Source organism: Numenius arquata, chromosome 7 (assembly GCF_964106895.1).
Source record: "Numenius arquata chromosome 7, bNumArq3.hap1.1, whole genome shotgun sequence".
In the NCBI taxonomy this organism is placed as follows: domain Eukaryota; kingdom Metazoa; phylum Chordata; class Aves; order Charadriiformes; family Scolopacidae; genus Numenius; species Numenius arquata.
Window position 1 is genome coordinate 29,079,171 of NC_133582.1, and position 19,192 is coordinate 29,098,362.

The window sequence follows — 19,192 nt, forward strand, 5'->3', positions numbered from 1 at the left end:
GAGCAGGGGCCCCTTCGGAGCCCAGCTTGGCAGCTGCGCCAGACTGAGCGCTGGTCCTGCGTGGCCACGCGATGCTGGGAACCAATATATGATCTCGCCGTGTTTACCTTATAGATAAGATACGCAGCGGAGCTGTCCCAGAGTGGTTTGTAAACTTACACTGTAAACACTGTAAAACGTTTCATCTGTTCAAAAGTCAGTCGGTTCAAATATCCTTTCTTTCTTTTTAAAAATCTCTAAATTAGTTTCTCTATTTCAAGTGGAGAAAATAGTTCCAAGCTTTATAGATCAATGTTAACCACATCAGATGTTTCCCACTGTTGTTTTTCTTTCTCCCATTAGTTCAAGAATAAAAACCCGATACTGAATAAATATACTTACCAGCTATCAAGGGTATAGTAGGGTAGTTGTTAATAAGAGATGGGTGGGGTGTATTACAGACAAGTTTCTTTAAAACTCTTTATATCTGAACATCCGGACAGATTTGTAGAAGAGAAATTCTTGGCTAGGTTAATCCCGCACAGACTAATTTATATTATGGATAGACATATTTAAATAAATACGAGGCATGCATAAAATATCTCCTGATTTGAGAATTATAACAATGATGGAGCATATCACCACCAGGTCAGCCAGGAAGCCAAAACCTCTGGAAACCCGGGGCTGACCTGACTGCAGGTGGTACTCGGGCCAGCTGTAAGTCATCACCATTCTTGTTAACTAATCAGAACAGGGGAATGGTGAAGTTCTGTTGGTTTCTGGTTGTTTTAGACTTAGATTTCCCCCATGAACGCGATCACAGACAAGCAATTTTGTCAAAGATGGGATAGCCAAGCATATCTTTTTCAAGGCTGATGCAACAGATGTGCTTGTAAGTATAAAATGTGACCATGTGAAACCTCTCTGCGCTCTCACTTGGGAAGGAAAACTCACGGTGGTGGCATCTCTTCAGTCACAAAGGGTAAGAGGGGGGAAAAAAAAGCCCAGACAGAGGGTGATCAGAGGCAAGGAAATCACAGAGTGGGCTTAGATAATGCGGATGCCGTCTAGTTCTTCCGTAATGCTTTTCACCAGGAGATCACAAAATAATTTGAGAGCTATAGCTCTCACAAAGGTGAAGGAGAACCCTGTCCTGTGTTATATCCATTAAGCCTGTTGCATCTTGTACAGATCAAAGAGAAGGAGTTAAGTCACAGCTAACACTAGGGAGTCACTATTCTCAAATGTTTTGGGCAAATGAGGAGAATACAGTAAAACATTTGCTCTCTTGCTGTATAGTGTTAATTACAAAGCTGTGAAGGCACCTTATACCTGGTATATATTGTGAAGAACTCAGTAATGAATGTGTTGCAGAAGATTTCCAGCTGAAACCCGAACAGGACCATTTACAGATGCTTTACTGAACAGAAGTGCCAAATCTTCGGTTAGGTTTTGGCTGTGGACCAAAAATACTTTCCACAAGAGGTGATTATTATGTATGATTCATACAGTGAGTCCACATGAGTAAAAATAATACTGCTTAGCTCTCAGTGTTCAAAGTGCTTTTACATTTTCAAAGTGCTGTGCAAACATTAGTTAATTAATGGCATAAAGTAAGTTACATTTTTGTGCATTTAGCATTGACATTTTGACAATAAATGGTTTTGGAGACTTTATATGCATCAGTACATTTGAGCAGCTCATATAAATTGTGCTAATGTTCTCAATTGTATTTGAGCAACTTCTTAGTAATTTAGATGCTTTTTGTTTCATGATGAGCAGATAGATAGAGTGAAGGTTGTCTGTGGATAGCAATGTGCCATAAATAAAGCATCTTCTTGTCCTTCCTAATAAAACGTAAATCTGCGCTTACTCACCTCTGTGGCTTGTGCACCATGATCTGCCACAGAAATAAAAACACTGGTAGAAGTCAGAAACCACTAAGAGCCATCATTAGCATTCCAGCTGCGGAAACAGAGCTCCGTCCAGGAGATGGATTTTGTGGAATTGGTGTGCCCAAGGTTAGACACTGGGACTTGGTAAAGTGCTGGAACAGCTGCTGGCTATTTTCAGAGAACTGTCAGCCTATTACCATCTATTTAAATTAATTTAAAAGCGATCCCTTAGAGATTAATTTCTTTTTTCCCCTCCCAATCCTTGTGCAAAGTGTTGGCATACAGTTGACATTTATATCCCAGCGGATTTGTGTTTTTTTTTTTCTAAACAACCGATATTAAAGTTGCAATATCCTCTGTGGAAGACATTTGTCAATTGTATCAAGGTGGCTTAATGACCTTTCACATGAGGACATTTGGGCTGAATCACAGATCGAGCTCGCATGCCAGATCTATAATCGCGTCTAGTCTCAAGCATAGATCTTCCTTGCTGGTCCCAGGTTCTCACAGGTGCGAATATCCCAAAACCAGGCTCCGACGTGCAGCCATTCCCCGAGTTGACCCAGGTGCTGGCTCAAGTTCTTGAGTTCTTGGGGAATAAGTATTTCACATGAAATTTTCTTGTCTCGCTGCTCCATGTTCCTCCTGATCTCCCTCCTGAGTAGCAAGAAACACGCAGAGGTTGCATTTAGATCATACAGACTCCTGACTTGGTTTCTTTCAGGATGCTGGGAATCAACCATTGTGAAATCTTGTGAAAATAACTCGTCACTCTACAATCATTCTTATTTAACAAAAATACACATTATTTTGTCATCCCTACCTAAGTGTCTTAGGCATAAATAGGGTGTAATTGTGACAGTAAGAAGTGACTTCCTACAAAAAAGAAGAAAGAACTTTTGTGTAGGAAGGAGAAAAACAGACATTTTTTTTAAAAATTACATTTACTTTACCTGGCATCTATCTGACACGCAGTAAGCAAATGATCCTGAGTTGACCTCCTTTTTGGAAGAGACACTGGAGTGAGCATCCTGGGAATGAACGTGGTTTTTTCTAGCAGTATTGGAAATTTAATAGCTTCTTTTTCTGCCTGGTTCTCTTTTTCTGATGGCAAAAAAGATTATTGCTAGCATTAGAATGAGAGACATACAGTATTTGAGAAAATCGGCCTTTGTCCTTTAAGAATGGTCTTTAATAGCTTGCATTAATGAGTTTAATTTGATCTATAAATGACAGATAAGTCAATCATAAAACGTTTTCTTCAAAGGGAGAGATAAGGTAATATTTACATAAATGAGATTCAGTCCAGGTTTTAGTACAAGCAATGGTTTCTGAGCTGCTTCAAGTTATGCGATGTGGCCTATATTATTGGGAAAGCAATTTTTTTTGGAAGGGCTCTTTTTTATGTACAACAAACTTTTCAAATAAGAGTTTTGCTAACTCTGTGTATATATTGTTCCCTTATAACCTGGGTAGCAGGTGTGTGACCCCTTCGCTTTGCTTCCACTATAGGAGTTCTAGTCCCCTCAATGGGGAGTAATTATTAACTCTCCACACCGGTGTTATCTCTTCCTATGTTCTCCCTCAAATAAAGAATAGAGAATATATATCTATATAATATATATACACAAACGTTTCTGTCCTAGCCACGAGATGCCAGCATGCTCCTGTTCCTGCAGCAGCAGGTCCTCTGCTGAGGGACCCACCCCTGCCACAGCAAGAACGAGGGAGGCAGAGCTTTTGGGGACTGACGGACATGTGGTTCCCACTGCTCGGGGACCTGATGACTTCTCATAGAGTTTGGAAGTCACTGCCATCCCCTGCCTAGGCAGCACAGCAGGAGGGGGCTTTGCTTTCCAGGGCACGAATCCCTATTACCCTCCCTGCTGGTTCCCAGCCTCGGGCAGCTTGGTCTCCTCCTGGCACTGGCTCTAGCATCCAACTCTAAATCACTAGTACCTGCCTGAAGGGTAGGATGAACCATCGCTTGGTCTGTCTGTGTGGTTTTAAAACCTGGGGCTGTTTTATGTTCAGAATCTTGCAGCAGGCACAAAGATGATGGCATAGGAGGAGATTATGCTTTTGTTTTCAAGCATATTCGTGTTTTTCTTGAGTGGTGGACTCTGAGCAGGTAGTGCTGATACTCCTGCTGGCCCTGGGAAGGAGTGGAAATTATATTGGTAGATACTGCATCCTAGTACAGCAAAACTGGTAAAAACATCAGGAATACAAGAAATTTCTGAAGTGACGGCTCAGGGGATCCAGCAAAGAGCTTTTGGTGTTTGTGGAACACGACATCTTCTGGGAATTAGTCTACTGCAGGTTGGATGCCCGAACAGGCTTAGGACGCTCATAATCATTGGGAACTTTGGGGTATTTAAGTCCAAATTGCACTAAAAACATACTGAAAAATGCATGTTGTAAGGTAAAATGTGGTGCAAAAAGTTGGCCTGTGGGATTATAACACCCTGCTTGATTGTATGCCATGATACCATCTTTATTCAGTGGAGATCCACAATGAGACTGTAATGATAACTTTAAGTAAGCTGATGATTTATCTCCTCAGAAACGCAAGGTTGTTGTAAAACTGCCTATCAGATATTTTCAGAGTACTATCCTTCACAAGCCCTTATTTAACGCAGTTATATTTGCATGCGTACCCTCTCTTCACATTTGCCATTTGTCACTGAGATAGCAAATTACATTCATCAGAATCCATTCATTCCCCCGGTTTCGCTGAATACAGGATTATCTTGGCTGTGTCAGCTGCCCTATGACTGGTAACTGTGAAAAATGGAGGTCGCCTTCAGATATTCCAAACATGTGTCTTCAAAGGACAGTAGGTATTAAGCTGGAAAAGATGAATGGGCTTTATGTCATCGTGTTTGTGTGGCATAAAAGTGAATTGTGCAGATTGATGGATATCTTGGTAAAAACAAATGCATTTTTAAACTACTCTCTTGCCCCTTTCCTGACAAGTTCTAGTGACCATCAAAAGAAATATACGGAGACGCTGCCCTTAAATCCTAGACTGATTTTACAGGTTTTTTCACCTTTAGGAAACTGAAAAATTTTTAGTTGTTGAGCAAAATACCACATATGGACTATTAAAAACCGGTTATTTTCTAGTCCTATATTAGCCCTACAAGGCTCTCATGTCTTATTTGTCATATGATCATGCACCATATAAGTAACTGGGACACGTACAATTTTCTTGCTGACCATTAGTAAATTCCTCAGAAAATGTTGCCATAATTTCTTATTTCAGATCCGGATTGCGTCTTTAGGACAGACGTTCTGCTGGTCTGGCGGGTGCTTTGTTCATACAAAAAAAAGTAACAGCTCAGCACAAAGCGTCACCAGGTCCAAAAGGGAAAGCTCTACCTGTCCTTGAATAATACACTGCATTAAAAAGGTATCGAAAGCACAAAGTGAATTCTCTCAAGGAGAATAAGTAACCTTTAAAAAACAGCCAATGTATTGGGGGAAAAAGAGTTATCATTATTGATTCTCCCAATGCATGGATACATTGAAAAGATTTGCCAGAGGAAGACTGGTGGTGTGCAGTGAAGCTTGTGAACTTTCCCTGTGACCATTGATGGGTTGGTTTTTTTTTCTGTAGCATCTTTGAGAGAGAACAGGAGGAAAAAATCCCAGGGTCCTGGTTTAGTTCTGCTGCTCTTATTCTCTGTCACCTTGGGCACATCATCAATTCTCCACCTGGAGATGACTATCTGTCAGAAGTGTCAGAAGACTGTAGCGCTTACCCGTGTGTGAGATCTGTGGGTAAAAGTGCTTCTCCACTGGAAAGGATTACAGCTTTTAACATGTTTTGTTAATATGGAGACAGGCTTGTGCTATAGTTGTAACTGCAGTGGTGTATCTGTGATACAGGGAGTATTTGCTCTCATCTGGTGAATATGAGCAGAGCTGTAGGAACAGGAGCAATAGGCAGGGAGAGGCGTTCTGACCATGTTTTAAATTTATCTTGAGTTTCATTGCTAAGCATGTTGCTACTTTTGTTTTAGAGGCACGGACTGCGGCAAAGGTATTGTTCCTTTGGGATGTTGTTCGTGTTAGTATTTTAAACTTGTAATAAATTTCTGGTGGAGTTTTGTTGTGTTTGGGTTTGCTTTTTTTTTTTTTTAAATTGCCTTTGGACTTTTAATTATCTTTCACTCTAAGCAAAGTATGTTTTCCATCTTGAAATAGGATATTAAAGCACTAATAATAACTTTCTGGTTTTTAACTTCAGTAAGACCACCATAGAAAACATTCCACTCTATTTGTGAAAAGCATAAATCATTTTATAACTCATGTGTTTTGTATTATTTTTTCTTTCAATAACTGCCTAAGTAATATGATGGTTTAAGTAAGAGTTGCTTCCTCACAGCTGGTCCTCAACGGGTGTTTGCTCTTGATGTGATATCATAACGCTCCATTAATATCATTACTTGCAGGAGGTTTACAGCAGTGTGGATTTTTATTTAGATTTTTGCTTTGGGTTCAAAGAATCTCAAAACTCAAATCCATGAAAATCAAGGAGCTTTGTCCTGAGAGAGTACGTCTGTCTTCCTCCACCAGCAGGACAGACGGATGATCTAGAGATTGCCTGCCTGCCTGAAGCTGGGCTCATTTGGGTAGCTGCAAGTTCGAGTAAATGAGGGGGCTGGTGTTTTGGCTCAGGTCTGCAGTGGATTTGAAGCTGGGCCAGGTGTAAAGATCTTAAGGCTAGGTGAATTGCTTTGTGAACATCATCACACAGTTCGTTGGTTGTCAAATTCACCGTATCACCAGTCTGGCACCTCTGCCCCGCTTAAATCTTGTTATGAGGGTGGAAGCGGCGCCGAAGCTTTGTATTTGCCATAAATACTTAACTGAAGTTCTTTTTGAGAGTAATTCTGCAATTATAGACCATGATGTCATGCAGAAAGGAGCAGACAGTCAGCTAGGCTCTATGCTTTAATGGTTTCTGTGAAATTAGTAATAATACCAGGAGGCTGAATTTTAATTTACAGCGCTGTGAATTGAGTAGTTTTTATAGGGCCTGAAGCATTCACCTTTCGAAGGAGTGTGTGAAAACTTCTGGCCTCGACCACGGCTCATTTCCAAGTGGGATTGCAGTGCTCTTGGCTCTTTCTTTTTTGGTCAGGCAGACTGCGATCTGGACAGCTGGCCAGATGTGCACGGTGCTCAGGAAAGGCAGTGCCTCTGGCGGAGTGGATCACAGCTGCTGCGAGGGATAGGGGAGATGCCTGTGTTATTTTACAAAGCTGGTATTTCCATCTGTTAGTTGGTTGCAATAGGATTACTGGAGGATCAGACCAGGCAGAGGATAGGCTGAAGGGGAGACTGTCAGCATCAGGAGCATCATTCACCAGTGCTTTAAGGGGGCAGAAACAGATGTCGGTCTCTTTGAAGTGTACCCCTCTGCATGTAGCCAATTCAGTGCGTCAGCTCGGTGCCGGGCAGGGAGGAACTCTGTCAAAAAAACCCAGAAAAGAGGTAGGTGGAAAATGAGGTCCCTGAAGATAAGCGAGGGAGAGAGACGTGGACTTCAGAACAGCAAACTGAGCCCTTGCCACAGAAATGGAAGAAATTTTACCCAGTGAGCAGGGACCAGCTAGGACATTTGTAGCTGGATCCCATGGGGCATTAAAAATCTCTTCCTCCTCCTTCTTTGCTTCCCACAACTGAGATTCAGACTCCACGAGAGCATGCCTTGGAAACCTAACTTATCTGGCTTTGTTCCCACCAGTCTCTATAAGGGAAGTCTTGTCAGGCAAGACAACAACCCCCAACAGGGCTGCCCCAGCAGCCACGGTCTGAACAAGGGGAAAACGTGGGATTGTGGCACTGTTGAAGGTTCAGGACTTCTTCCTTGCAGGCCCTGTAGTCAAGGAGACTTATTGGGGACTGACAGCTCTGAACTGTGACCATTAAGGATGTGTTTGAGGAAGTATCTGAAGATTTAGAGTAATGAAATTTGCATATCAGAAGAACTTTAATTCGTAAGGAAGCAAATGTTATTTCTGGCGTTACGGAGTATAGGCGCCGATCCAAGCACGCCGAAGTCAATAAAAAGCCTCCGTTTGGCTTCACTGAATTTTGGATTAAGTCCACAGAATGTTTGATAAATTAAAAATGTTACAGCAAGCTTCTGGTGTTCACCATCGCCTTAAGACAATAGGTCCTGGTGGGATCAGGCAAGGGCGTTTCATAAAAGGGATTTGTTACACGTATGCAGAGCAGAAAGCTGCTTCATTCTCTTTGTTGTTTGTTGCCATTAATTTGAGTCGGGATTGGGAAATATTTTTTACAAGTTAGCATTGTGTTTCTATTGTGTATTTTCTGGTAAGATGTAAATTATGATGAAACTTGTTGTCGCCTATAATAAAAAGCAGTTGCTGCCTGCTGGGTAAATGTCTTGGTACTGGGGACGCGCATGAAATCCTTGGGAGTGCTGAAATGCAGTTGGATTTATTTTTGTTGCAAGTTGTTACTTTGTGAGGACATAAGGTGGCAATGACACGGAAACACTCATTAGATAAAATAGTCTAGAATGTCTTTTGATCAGTTTTCTGCCTCAGATCTGTGCCTGATATATACAGCCTGGCACCTGGCTATACATACAGCTGTAGGCATAACATTTGGCACGTCCTGTGGATTGTGCTTGGCAAGACCTCTTTGTAACGACGCATAAGTGCACGACTAGATATTACTGTCCCCTAAGCAGATAGGGAAATTAAGTCAGAGGAATCGGACAACCTGCCGGAGGCCGCAGCAAACGAGCTGAGATAAAACCCAGAGATGTTTTCAATCCTAAAATGTATGTAGGTACAGCTGTAGAGTATGAGCTCCTGCTGTATCAGCGGCCGCATGGGCAGATGTGTGCAGACACATGCAGAGCCCTCCCCCACGCTGCAGTAGAGGGAAGGGTCCTTTAGGGAACTTGGTGTGTACTTTTAATTTGCTGGGGAGGCAGGGCTTTTTCCCTTCTCAAAGAATCCATAAAAAAGAGTGTAAAGTTGGCCGGAAAGTGCTAGCAGACTCTTCTTCTATTGTGGCTTTGGATGTGGTGAGGCACGTGGTCATTTCTCCAGGTGGTGTGTCCCCCATCTTCTTGCTGTGTTTGCCTTCTGTGGGTAGAGCTGTCTCTGGCTGGTGGTGGCTGTGTGGCGGTGGAGCTGGGCTGCCACAGAGGGGTGCAACTCCCAGCTCTTCCCTCTGGTTTGTGGGACCCTTGGCAGCTTTTCATCGTTCCCGCGCTGGTGGTGACGGTGTTGTCCCTGAGCACCCTCCTGCCCCAGCTTCCCAGGGAGCTCTTCTAGACCATTAGTGGTCTAGAACTAACCCAAAGTGCATTAACCCACCAGTAAAGCTAAAACACACTAAATGCAAATTGCTCTCAAATTCACTGGGGAAAAACAAACCAACCAACCAACCAAAACCCCACTGAACGAAAAGCAGGAGGAAATGTTTTTGCTGTCTTCTTCGTATTAAGATCAATGCTGCTGCTATTAAGACCAACAGTGCTTTTATACCCAGTGGAGGGGTTTTCACTTCATGAGATTTGGCTGTATCCTTGTAAAATCCTGGCTTTAATGGCTGACTCTGGGTCCATTCCTCTGCAAAACAGCCTCAGCCCTGTGAGCCATGCAGAGCCCCAGAAGTTTACTGATCCTTATCCGGTGCGGCTAACAAAACCACCAGGCAAGTATCCCCCTCAAAATTAAATGGAGCCTGGCAAGGAGAGCAGGGCCCAAGAAAAAAAAAAATATTACAGGAAAAAAAAAAATAATCAATGTACTTGCAGCCTTGGGCTGTGAAACTGCCTACTAAGTGAACAGCTCATGCAATTTAACTCCCTTCTTCCTGTGTTGCAGTGCTCTTAATTTTGGGGTTCTTTGATCCACCTATTCATAGCTGTGAAGCGAGCAGAATTTAATCAGGCTCTGACAGGGGATGGCTGATTTTAATACCGGTCTCCAAAAAAGAGCTGTCAATCAAGGATGAGCTTTAATACCTTCAACTTGCAGCTCCTTTAAACTTCTGCTACAGTTGAGCGGTGCCTGGTCAGCTGTGGAGGAGCTGGGCACCTACAAAAGGTGCTGGGGGCTCCCTGGGCACGCTCGGGGGAGTCCTGGGGGGCTACTCCCTCCCCTCTGTAAAGGGGCGACATGAAACGTCTAATCAAGTTGGCGTTTCCTAACCACATGAGAGGAGAGATTTCCTCTTTGAATAAGAGAGCGTCTTTCATAAGTGCGCATCCCAAAAGGCCTGCTGAGCTTTTGTGAGCCAACAGGCAAGGCAGGTTTGGAGTCACTTGGATTAAATCTTTGCATATTGTAGCTGGAACAGGAACAGCGAGGACAAGGGTTACTTTCCATACCTAATTTTGAGTTATTTTAGCTGGGGATGTTAGATAAAATAGTCAATGACTGGCAGGATGATAGAATATGGTTTAATTTCAGATTTACTATCTGCCAACACATGCCATTCAATCAGATAAACACAGGATTTCAGCTGTCATCACAATATCTTATGCATACTTAAAAATAGAGTGCTTTTTCTCACACCAAGAAGAAATTGAACAGGTTTATATATAGGATGTATACAGTTAGGAAACTAGAAATTTTGAAATAGTCTGCCGTTTCTAGAGAGATTCCCTATCTTTAAATTAAGGAATTATATTAGAAGTAGTAGAAATTCTCAGGATTGCAGAAGTTTTATCATTGTGAACTGCACAGAATAAATAAAAGTAAAGGGAGCACCTTGAGAAGTTGAACTATATGAAATGAGAGAAATGTCTGTAGTACTTACAGCAGAGAATATGAGACTATATAGAGAGCAAGACGACGCAGAGCTTCTCTGCGTGGGAATATCATTCCTCCTCTGGTTTATAAATTTCCATTCTTGCTCGTTTGTTTGTCCTGGTTCACGTATTGGGCCTATAACTATAATGCTTAAATATCTGCTCCGATCAGGAGGTGGAGATAGGAGACTGCAATCTAGGGTCATCCCAACACTGTCCTAAACCAATTTTCACAACAAAATAATTTAAGCATTCATTGTCTAAATCTTCCCTCCTGAAAACAACTTAGGTTGGAAGCTCTCATATAGGCAAAATAAGGCATCACTTGCCACCGGTGCCTTATGTTATAAATTCGTGAGTACACAGATGAGTATGGCTTTTTGGATTGAGCGCTTAACCAGTATTTGGGTTCTTCATTATATCCCTTGTGAAAAGCAGCTGATGACACAGTCCAGCATATTTTTATAAGGTCTAGCCTGGTTTGTTTACGAGGGATGCACAGAACAGCTTGTTTCTGTGAACATCATACGAGCAGACAGCAACAGGCAGTTTTCTTGCTCACAAATCTGCCGGTACGCTTCCCCGGCAAGCGGTGTCTGCCCAAGCTCTGCCCTGCTGCTTCTTCTCCTGCTCGTGAGCCTCTTTCCTCCTGAACGCCCACATAACCTGTACCTTCAGTCTCCTATTGCCTACCTAGTTTCCTCTTTCAGGTTCTGTAGTCAGCTGTGATTCGGAGATGTCCTTGTTAGGAACAACTAGCATTTCCCAGCATAACCAGTTATTTATTGCCTGCTCTCCTTCCCTTCTGTATTCTACCAGGCTGCTCCAAAATGAACTCTAAAATGACATCCTGAGCTGCTCAGCATAATGGTTTCTTTGAAGCCAAGACTTGTACTTTGCTTCAAAGAGCAGCTCTAGCAAAAGGACAGCATTTTCTAGTGAAGCTACTGTAACGAAGGCATTTTTTTGAGAGCTTTCCTCCTGCCGGTTTCCCCTGCAGGGGGGAGGAAGCTGGGGCTTTTTCTAGCGTGTGCAAAGGCGCTCTGGAGGAGCTCTGCTACGACAGATCGGCTTATTGCCCGTGCAGACATGAGGACAGCATAATGCCAGCCAAGATGCTGAATTTCCTATTGCTTGGGATTCATCCCTTTCTGCTTAAGCTCTCATGTGCTTCAGAGAAAAACTTGATTATCGGGTTGCCGGTCCTTCAGCTCAGCCGTGGGAGGGTCTTTTAGACTTCCACAGCTCCTTCCTGGAGCTCGGTTTTGGCTGCAGGGGCAATTTGTGCCGGACTATGCAAACAGATAAAACAAAGAAATAGCAAGGCTAGAGTGAAGTCCAGTGTGGGTGTTTTTCAATCTTAAAGGCTTCGGAATTCTGCTTGGTGTTTATTTTGTTTGGCTTTTTTGGGGGGTCTCTTTTAGAAAAGCCTTTCACATACAATGATCTCCCAAACAATTTATTTGAAATGATTGGTGGGTGGCACATACATTATGAGCTGTGGTTTCATTGGTATGCTCAGCCTCCCTAAGTAGATGGCATATTAAATGTTTTATTTACCCCGTGTGCTACCTGTCATCTAATCAGCTTTTGTTTTTGCTGCATTCTGCTTGTATTATAGCAAGAGTAAGTGGTTTCATGTAAATTAAAACCACATGAAACCTTTTAAAGACATTTTAAAATACTAAATGGTTTTGCAAATAGGTTTGTCGGACAAGGATTGGAAAAAGAGCTCTTTGCTTACCCATTCACTCTTTTGTATGCTTATTAGAAGCCCCCCATGTGACTCTTTCATCAAACATTGCGTCCCAGTACTCATCTAGAATGCCAAAAGTCATTTATACTGTGCTCAAGAGTGGTTTGCATAAACAGGAGGCAGTTAACAAAGAATACAGTTGTGAACTGCGATTGCAAATGTTATTTTGTAAATTACAACACAGATGCACAATAAAGTCAAAACATGCATCCCTGTGATGTTTTCTTGCTTGCCTGGAGCATAAAAAGTGTGTTGGCTTAAAAGTTTCTTTGCTTTTATTAACTATTATTGCCAGTGTTTATGGTTGCGATCATTTCACTGTGAATAATTTTGTTTCTTACAGGTGGATCGTATCATCTTCTGCGTTTTTTTGGAGGTTGACTACAAGATTTTCAAGAAGAAAATGGGCGAGTTTTTCCCTCTGGGTAGGTATAGTAATCGAGCGCCATCTGACTTTAAAAAATGGTGCATCAGAACTCCAACAGTTGGCCTTCTTTCTTCTTTCCCCGCTTAAGCCAAATATTAAAACGTGAACTTTCTTTAATGGTCAGCTGTGCTTGGAGGCTCTGATCCTGGACAAATGCAGACATTTAAAATTTGTGAACTGATAAAACTACTTGTGATACTGCTTTTGCAAAATCAAGGCCTGCTTTTTTATGCTCAGTACAGCTAGTTTCTCCATTCTCTGCTGTAGTCGTATCTCCTCCCAAAACCTGGTGCGTGGCACTGGCTGTCTTAACTCGGAGAAGAAAATTATTTGCACTAATGTATATAGCTCCTAGTGTATATTGCTTTTCCGTGCACTTCGTACATGCTTTGCTCTTTCATTAACGATGCTGGTAGGGTTTCTCTGGGCCTGAAAAGATACCGCAGGGGTTAGAGCCCAACTGTGTCTGAATGAGAACTTTAAACTTGAGCTGTCCCTGTGCAAGAATGAATGGGAGAAAGATGGCTCTCGACGGAGCACTTGGGAAATGTTAGCCATTTATCTTAGATTTCGCACAGGAGGTTGCTTTCTAGAATTTTAGAAAACCTAGTGGATAGTAAATTTGTTAATGCCCCTCCCCCCCGTATGGCTATGATTTATTTTTATTGTATATCATTAGAAATCTGTGTCTCAGCTTTTTTGTCAACCCTAAGTTTCTCCCATTTTATTTTGTTTTCTATGACAACAGCCCTACTATATGTGACAAGATCCAGATTTTAGTATTTTGTTTTATCACCATTTCAGAAGTGGCAGTCGCTTAAATACTCCCCGCACTGTCTGTCTGTCTGGTAGAAAGGGCCTTGGAGTAATAGGAAGCAGAGCTTTGGTGTGTTGTGGGTCTCCATTAATTCTACAGGACTGTGTTGTCACAAGTAGCTGCAGTGGTTTTTTCCTTTCGCTTTGGCTGGTAGTATGGAAATTGGGATGTTTCTGTCTCATCTCACTAGAACAAAGCTTTTTGTAGACGACTTTGTAATCTCCAGTTTGCAGTGATTGGCAGCTGAAACTTAAAGATCTGTTGAATAATTCAGGTAGCATAGAATGGTGTCTAACCACTTAATAATATTTTTGTCTGGAGCACATTGAACAGGCATTTCAAAGACTGTGTTCACATCTAATCCATTCATTGTGTGATTTTATTTTTTTTGGCGGTGTACCCCAACATATAGAATAAAGTGGCAGTACCCTCCCTCCTGTTGCTGGCTCTGTCCCCGCCCTTCAGATTAAGCGACAGTAGACTATAGTGTCTATTTGCCAACAAATTGGAGTATTAATACTCACCTTGATCGTTAATGTCTTTGAAATCACAGATTAAAGCCTGTTGAATTGTTGTTATAAATGTAAAGCTCATTTGGGTTTGAAAGCTCGAGAGACAAGGAGATTATTTAAAGCTGAAGCATGGCAAGCCCAAATGGGAAAATGGGAGATTTATTTATTTTGGGGGGTTTTCAAAACCTGACATTGTTGAACTCCTCTGTACAGAGAACTTGTGAGGTTGGGTGTGACGTTATATAAAGACTTATAATTGCATTACGCTGCATTATAGAGATGATCAGTTTTATCATGGTTTTAAAAGTATGGTTATTCTCATGCATGGAAAGTTTTTACCTTTTTTTTTTTTTTTTTTTTTTTTTTGGTTGAATTGGGTATTTGATATGTGACCATAGAGAGGTGGTCATGGTGGGGACCTTCTAAGGTGCAGCAAATCCAGTGGTTTGCAGGTATGTGACTGTGCCAAAGGTTGATCCAATGCTTACACAGACATGGGTCCAGATAAAGATGCTTTAGTTCTCAGCAGCCACAATTTGGTATAGATTGCTAAAAGATCTTAGTACCCGTTTTCATAGGCTCCCCACTGCACTTTTCTCATAACTTACGATTCTGAATACCAGTTTTGATATGCCATGATGATGCTGGTTTCCAGAAGGACCTGAGCACCTACTGGCTCGTGAGCCGGAACTTTAAAAGGAGCCAGTTTAGCATCTTAAGCTTTATCCCTGACTCAGTGAAGAGTTTCCTGTGGTTAGGTCAGTAGCCAGTGATTCGGGAGGTCTGATTTTAATGTCTTGTATCACCATGGACGTTTGGTATGTCCTTACAGGGGTCTCTTAGATCTTCAACTTGTGAGGAGACAGGGAGAGGCAGGAAAGATCCATGCTGCCCAAATGACTCTCCATTAGTGTCCCTGGAGAAATGAGCAGTATCTGGGTCTCTCTCCTGGAGGAGATGAATATAATGATGAATATAGAGTCTCAGGCTTTCTTTGCCATCTTGCATTGACACTTTTCCACAGGGTACCACCACTTCAAGAGATGTCAGCTGAAGTCAGCCGCACCCTAAATTGCCTATAGCCTACTGGTGAGACCACCAGCTGAAGGTCTGGGTGGTGATTACCAGATGACCATCATGGTCCTTTTTTCTGCTCTCTTGTGAATTGCCATCTGCATTTAACGTAGTGGACTTTGACAAGTAATCAGCAGACACTCCTACTGTAGGGATATTCCATCTCTCTGATTTCTTGCACAGAGGACTTAATCAACATGGCTCTGTGTCAAGGAATTAGCAACTGTCTTTACGTTTGCGAATGAATTCCTGATATTTAGACTGTGGAAGGAATTGCCAAAACTCTGGTGGTTTTGGTTTGGTTTTAGGTCAATCTATTAATGTAGTGAAATGCAAGTCTTTAAGGATAGTCTTGCCCTAAATTTGAATTGATAGGACACTGTCTGAACACCCACAGGAGAGAATAACACTGAAATATTACTTCAAGCTTAGAGAAAAAACATTGAGACGCTTTTAAAGTGTGTCTCACATTCAGAAGCATTATGAAATACATCTGCTTTAATAGATGTGGACAAAAATGCTTGGAAAGAAGAATATATTCATGGAGTTATATACATAAATAGTTATTACTTTAAACCCAGTGCATTAATAAATCCAGAAAGACATCCAAGTGCTTGAGCTAGTCAAGTGATAATGAAATGAAGCTAGAGTTACACCTCAGTGCATTAGAGTAAGTGGAATATAGATATAGGGAAATTGTTCCATTAGTTGAACATATCATTAGGCCTATTTTGCGAATGGAATGCCAAAGAAATTAGTCGAGTAATAGTACTGATATTAAGACAACTGCCAAGAGCCCTGTCATTTGCAAACTTTAGATATATAGGGGGAAGAGACAGACTTCTAAGTAATTTCGTATCTTAGGAGCGTAGCAAAGCTGTTCAGTAACAGACCAGTTGTCACAGTCTCAGCATTTCTGATTTAATCTCAGTAATCAGTAGCCTGTAGAGAACCCAAGCCAAAGCCAGCGTTCTCCAAGCGGGAGGCCACTTAATCTTTAACTCAGACTTAGGATCTCACCATAGTGGTTCTCCAGAGGAGCCCTGGTTTAGAAGGTCAAGTGTCCTGGTCCACGCAGAATTTTCTGTTGAACCTCTGGTTTTTTTCTGAGAAGTTTATGTATGTCCTGGTAGAAAAAGAGCAAGGGTGAAAGACTGTTTCTGTAGAACAACCAACCTTCTGTGCTTAAGATGGGTCACAGTTTTAACGTATTAGGTGCAACAGACAGTGATGTGTTTTTTTCTTCTTACCAATGGAGTCCTGTCTCCTCACGGACTGAGATGGCCCAGCCATTCCCCTTTCAGCTGTGTTGGGAAATTCTTTCTACTTAATCTAAGAGAATGTCTTGCTACATATCTTTCAGGCAAATAAAATATCCTTGCCTGCAGTTCTGGCTCAGATGTGTAGTTCTTACATCCCTGGATTCATTGCTACTAGTATTATGAGGGAGCTTTCCCGGAAAGGAGCTGATACTCGTACCATTTTTTCTATTGGAATTCATTGTTTCTTCTAAGAGAATTCTATGTGGAGCCTAGATACTAGGTGTTACTTTTATTTCTAAATATATATATATTTATAAGACTGACCAGGAAGTGGTCTAAAAATAATCCCCCTTGAAAAGCTAGATTTACCAACATTTACCTTACAGTGATGCGTACTTCTAGGATTCGTAGGAGTAAATTAGAGTATTTGTAAACAGTTGCCAGCTGGAGACAAAGATATTTATTTTTTTTTCTCTCGTCTACTGTGTGTACCTACCTACTTAATATGTCAGATAGGTAATCTTGTAAGGACCTTTGGCAAATTGCTTGTTTTTCGTGGTGCCTGTCGTATATTATGGAAGGCGTATCTTAAGTTGTAATGCTTAAAGTATTTCTAGATCTACCACCTGTTATCAGTGGATTGGAGAAGGGAATAATTTTTTTCTGAAAATGTCCTTTAGGCAAAAATAATGTTATAAATGGTACGTACTGTGAAGCTGCAGCATTCAAGGTTATAATACGTTCTTACTACTTGAAACAGAGTAACAAAATTACTTCACTAAAACATCGCTAAAATTGTTAGAGAGAGGACAGGTTTGCACTTTTATTAGACCAATTGATAGATGGAAGATGCAGGCTTTTAGACTTTGTGTCCTTTCAGAGCTAATGAAAGGATGCTGAGCCCAAGAGCTGCTGCTTCTTTTTTTTTTTTTTTTTTTGAGCTGTCTCAGCATTAGGAAAAAGAGAGAGAAATTGCTTCGTCTTCAATGAACTTTTCTCTCCCCTGTATTCCAGGTTATGACATTTAATGCATTTTCTTCTTTTACCCTGGTTGACAAAAATACTGTCCCCCTTACCCAAAGCACATGGGTAAGAGCTACTGTCTGTTAATCCTCTTGTTACTTCAGGAGGATGCACAGCGTCCTAGTCGTGCATAAATGTGCAAATATGTTACAATTACAGAGGAAATTCATTGTTAAGAGATCTACCGGGCTTGGAATCAAATTGGAAACTGTCTAAATGGCTGAATGAAGGGCTTTGTATTAAAAAGGCAGATCCCTGCACTAATACGTGAGTGAACTCTTAAGCAGAGATTGTAATTTCTGTACTGGTATTGAGAAGCATTGCCCTCTTCTCTTACTATGACAGACTTCACTGGGGCTGAAGCGCTCCTCAGTGTGAGCAAAGGAATCATAAGTTAGCCCTTAGCAAGTAATCCTGTATCAAATGGGTAATTCGTTTGATAAATTTAGCCTCTTTATTTGCATTTGCAGTGTTCATGAGCTGACTCGTTTCCTTAATTCATCGCCTGAATGTATTCCACCAAATATTTTTCATGGACTTTATTTTACCGTGTGGATAGGTGCCAAGCAGTTTACTGGAAGTACCTGGTATCCTTCATCTGAGATTTCACCTGAGTAGGGATTTGCCTCCTAAGTCACGAGGCTCTGTGTGTTCTGACTGGTTCAGGCAGGTGTGCAAAGGCCGCTGGGGCTCAGAGCCCCCCCCCGAAACAGTCCCCCACTTAGGAAGTAAGATCTGGGGGACTTTGAAATCCCTTTGGCTTTCTCCTGATCAGTGAGGGCCATCCTGAAGGTTTTGATTGCAGCTACTTTTTCCATCTCCGTGCAGATTTTTCAGGTTGTCATGTACACAGCTGATAACCGCCTGTGTTTTCACAGGTTTAAACTAGAGGCAGCCAGACTGTCATCTCCCTTTCTTCACTGCTTTCCCTCACAAAGCTTTCAAGGTACTGTGGATGGGCTGGGTCCCTGCTGATGACACTGAGCCTAAATTTGTGTCTAGCCACTTGATGTGGGTACATGAACATATTTGGGGCTGAGCAGAAGCTGGGACAGAGCCGGAGTAACCAGCCACAGCAGCAGCAGATTGGGACATGGTGTCACAGTCTTTGGCCTGTGCCCTGGTTGTGGGCAGGATCACCTACAACCCAGGCCTGTTGTCTGGAAGGAGCAAAACAAGTCTCACTTCCCTGACTCCACAGCTCTGATGGAGCTGAAATCCCTGCTGTTGTATTGGGATGCTCAGGGGACCCTCTGGTTTCTCTGGCTTGTGAAACTGTTGACTTGTCTCTTGTGACTCTGCTTGGCTTTTCAGATGGTGAATGTGCAATGAGATGGTGTGTGAGAATCCAACCCTTTCCTTTCCAGGACTATGTATCGAGCCGTTGAGAGCGTACCAATGGCACACTGACAATTTCACATGGGTGCAAAGACCCCTTTGAGCTGTCTTTATATTGGAGGATGTCATCCTCAGATGGCTTCTACAGGACCCCTCACTGAAGGACTTAATTCAAAACAGCTGGGGAGAAGCACAGTCCTGCTGTTTTCCTTGATGGTTCCCTGTCCCTCAGTAGCAGAGGCTTCAAAGGAAGCCCTACCCATACGGGGGAGCTGGAGGAGCCTGTACACCAGA

At 42.1% G+C, this 19,192-nt stretch overlaps 1 protein-coding gene across 3 annotated transcripts in view; it reads left to right on the forward strand.

Annotated features, from left to right (window-relative positions):
• MACROD2 (mono-ADP ribosylhydrolase 2) overlaps positions 1 to 19,192 on the forward strand; it is an 896,489-nt gene that overhangs the window by 794,534 nt on the left and 82,763 nt on the right. For all 3 annotated transcript variants that reach the window (XM_074150306.1, XM_074150308.1, XM_074150307.1), the window contains exon 9: positions 12,789 to 12,870. In XM_074150306.1, the coding sequence (XP_074006407.1) occupies positions 12,789 to 12,870 (82 nt within the window). The remainder of the gene's footprint in view (positions 1 to 12,788; positions 12,871 to 19,192) is intronic.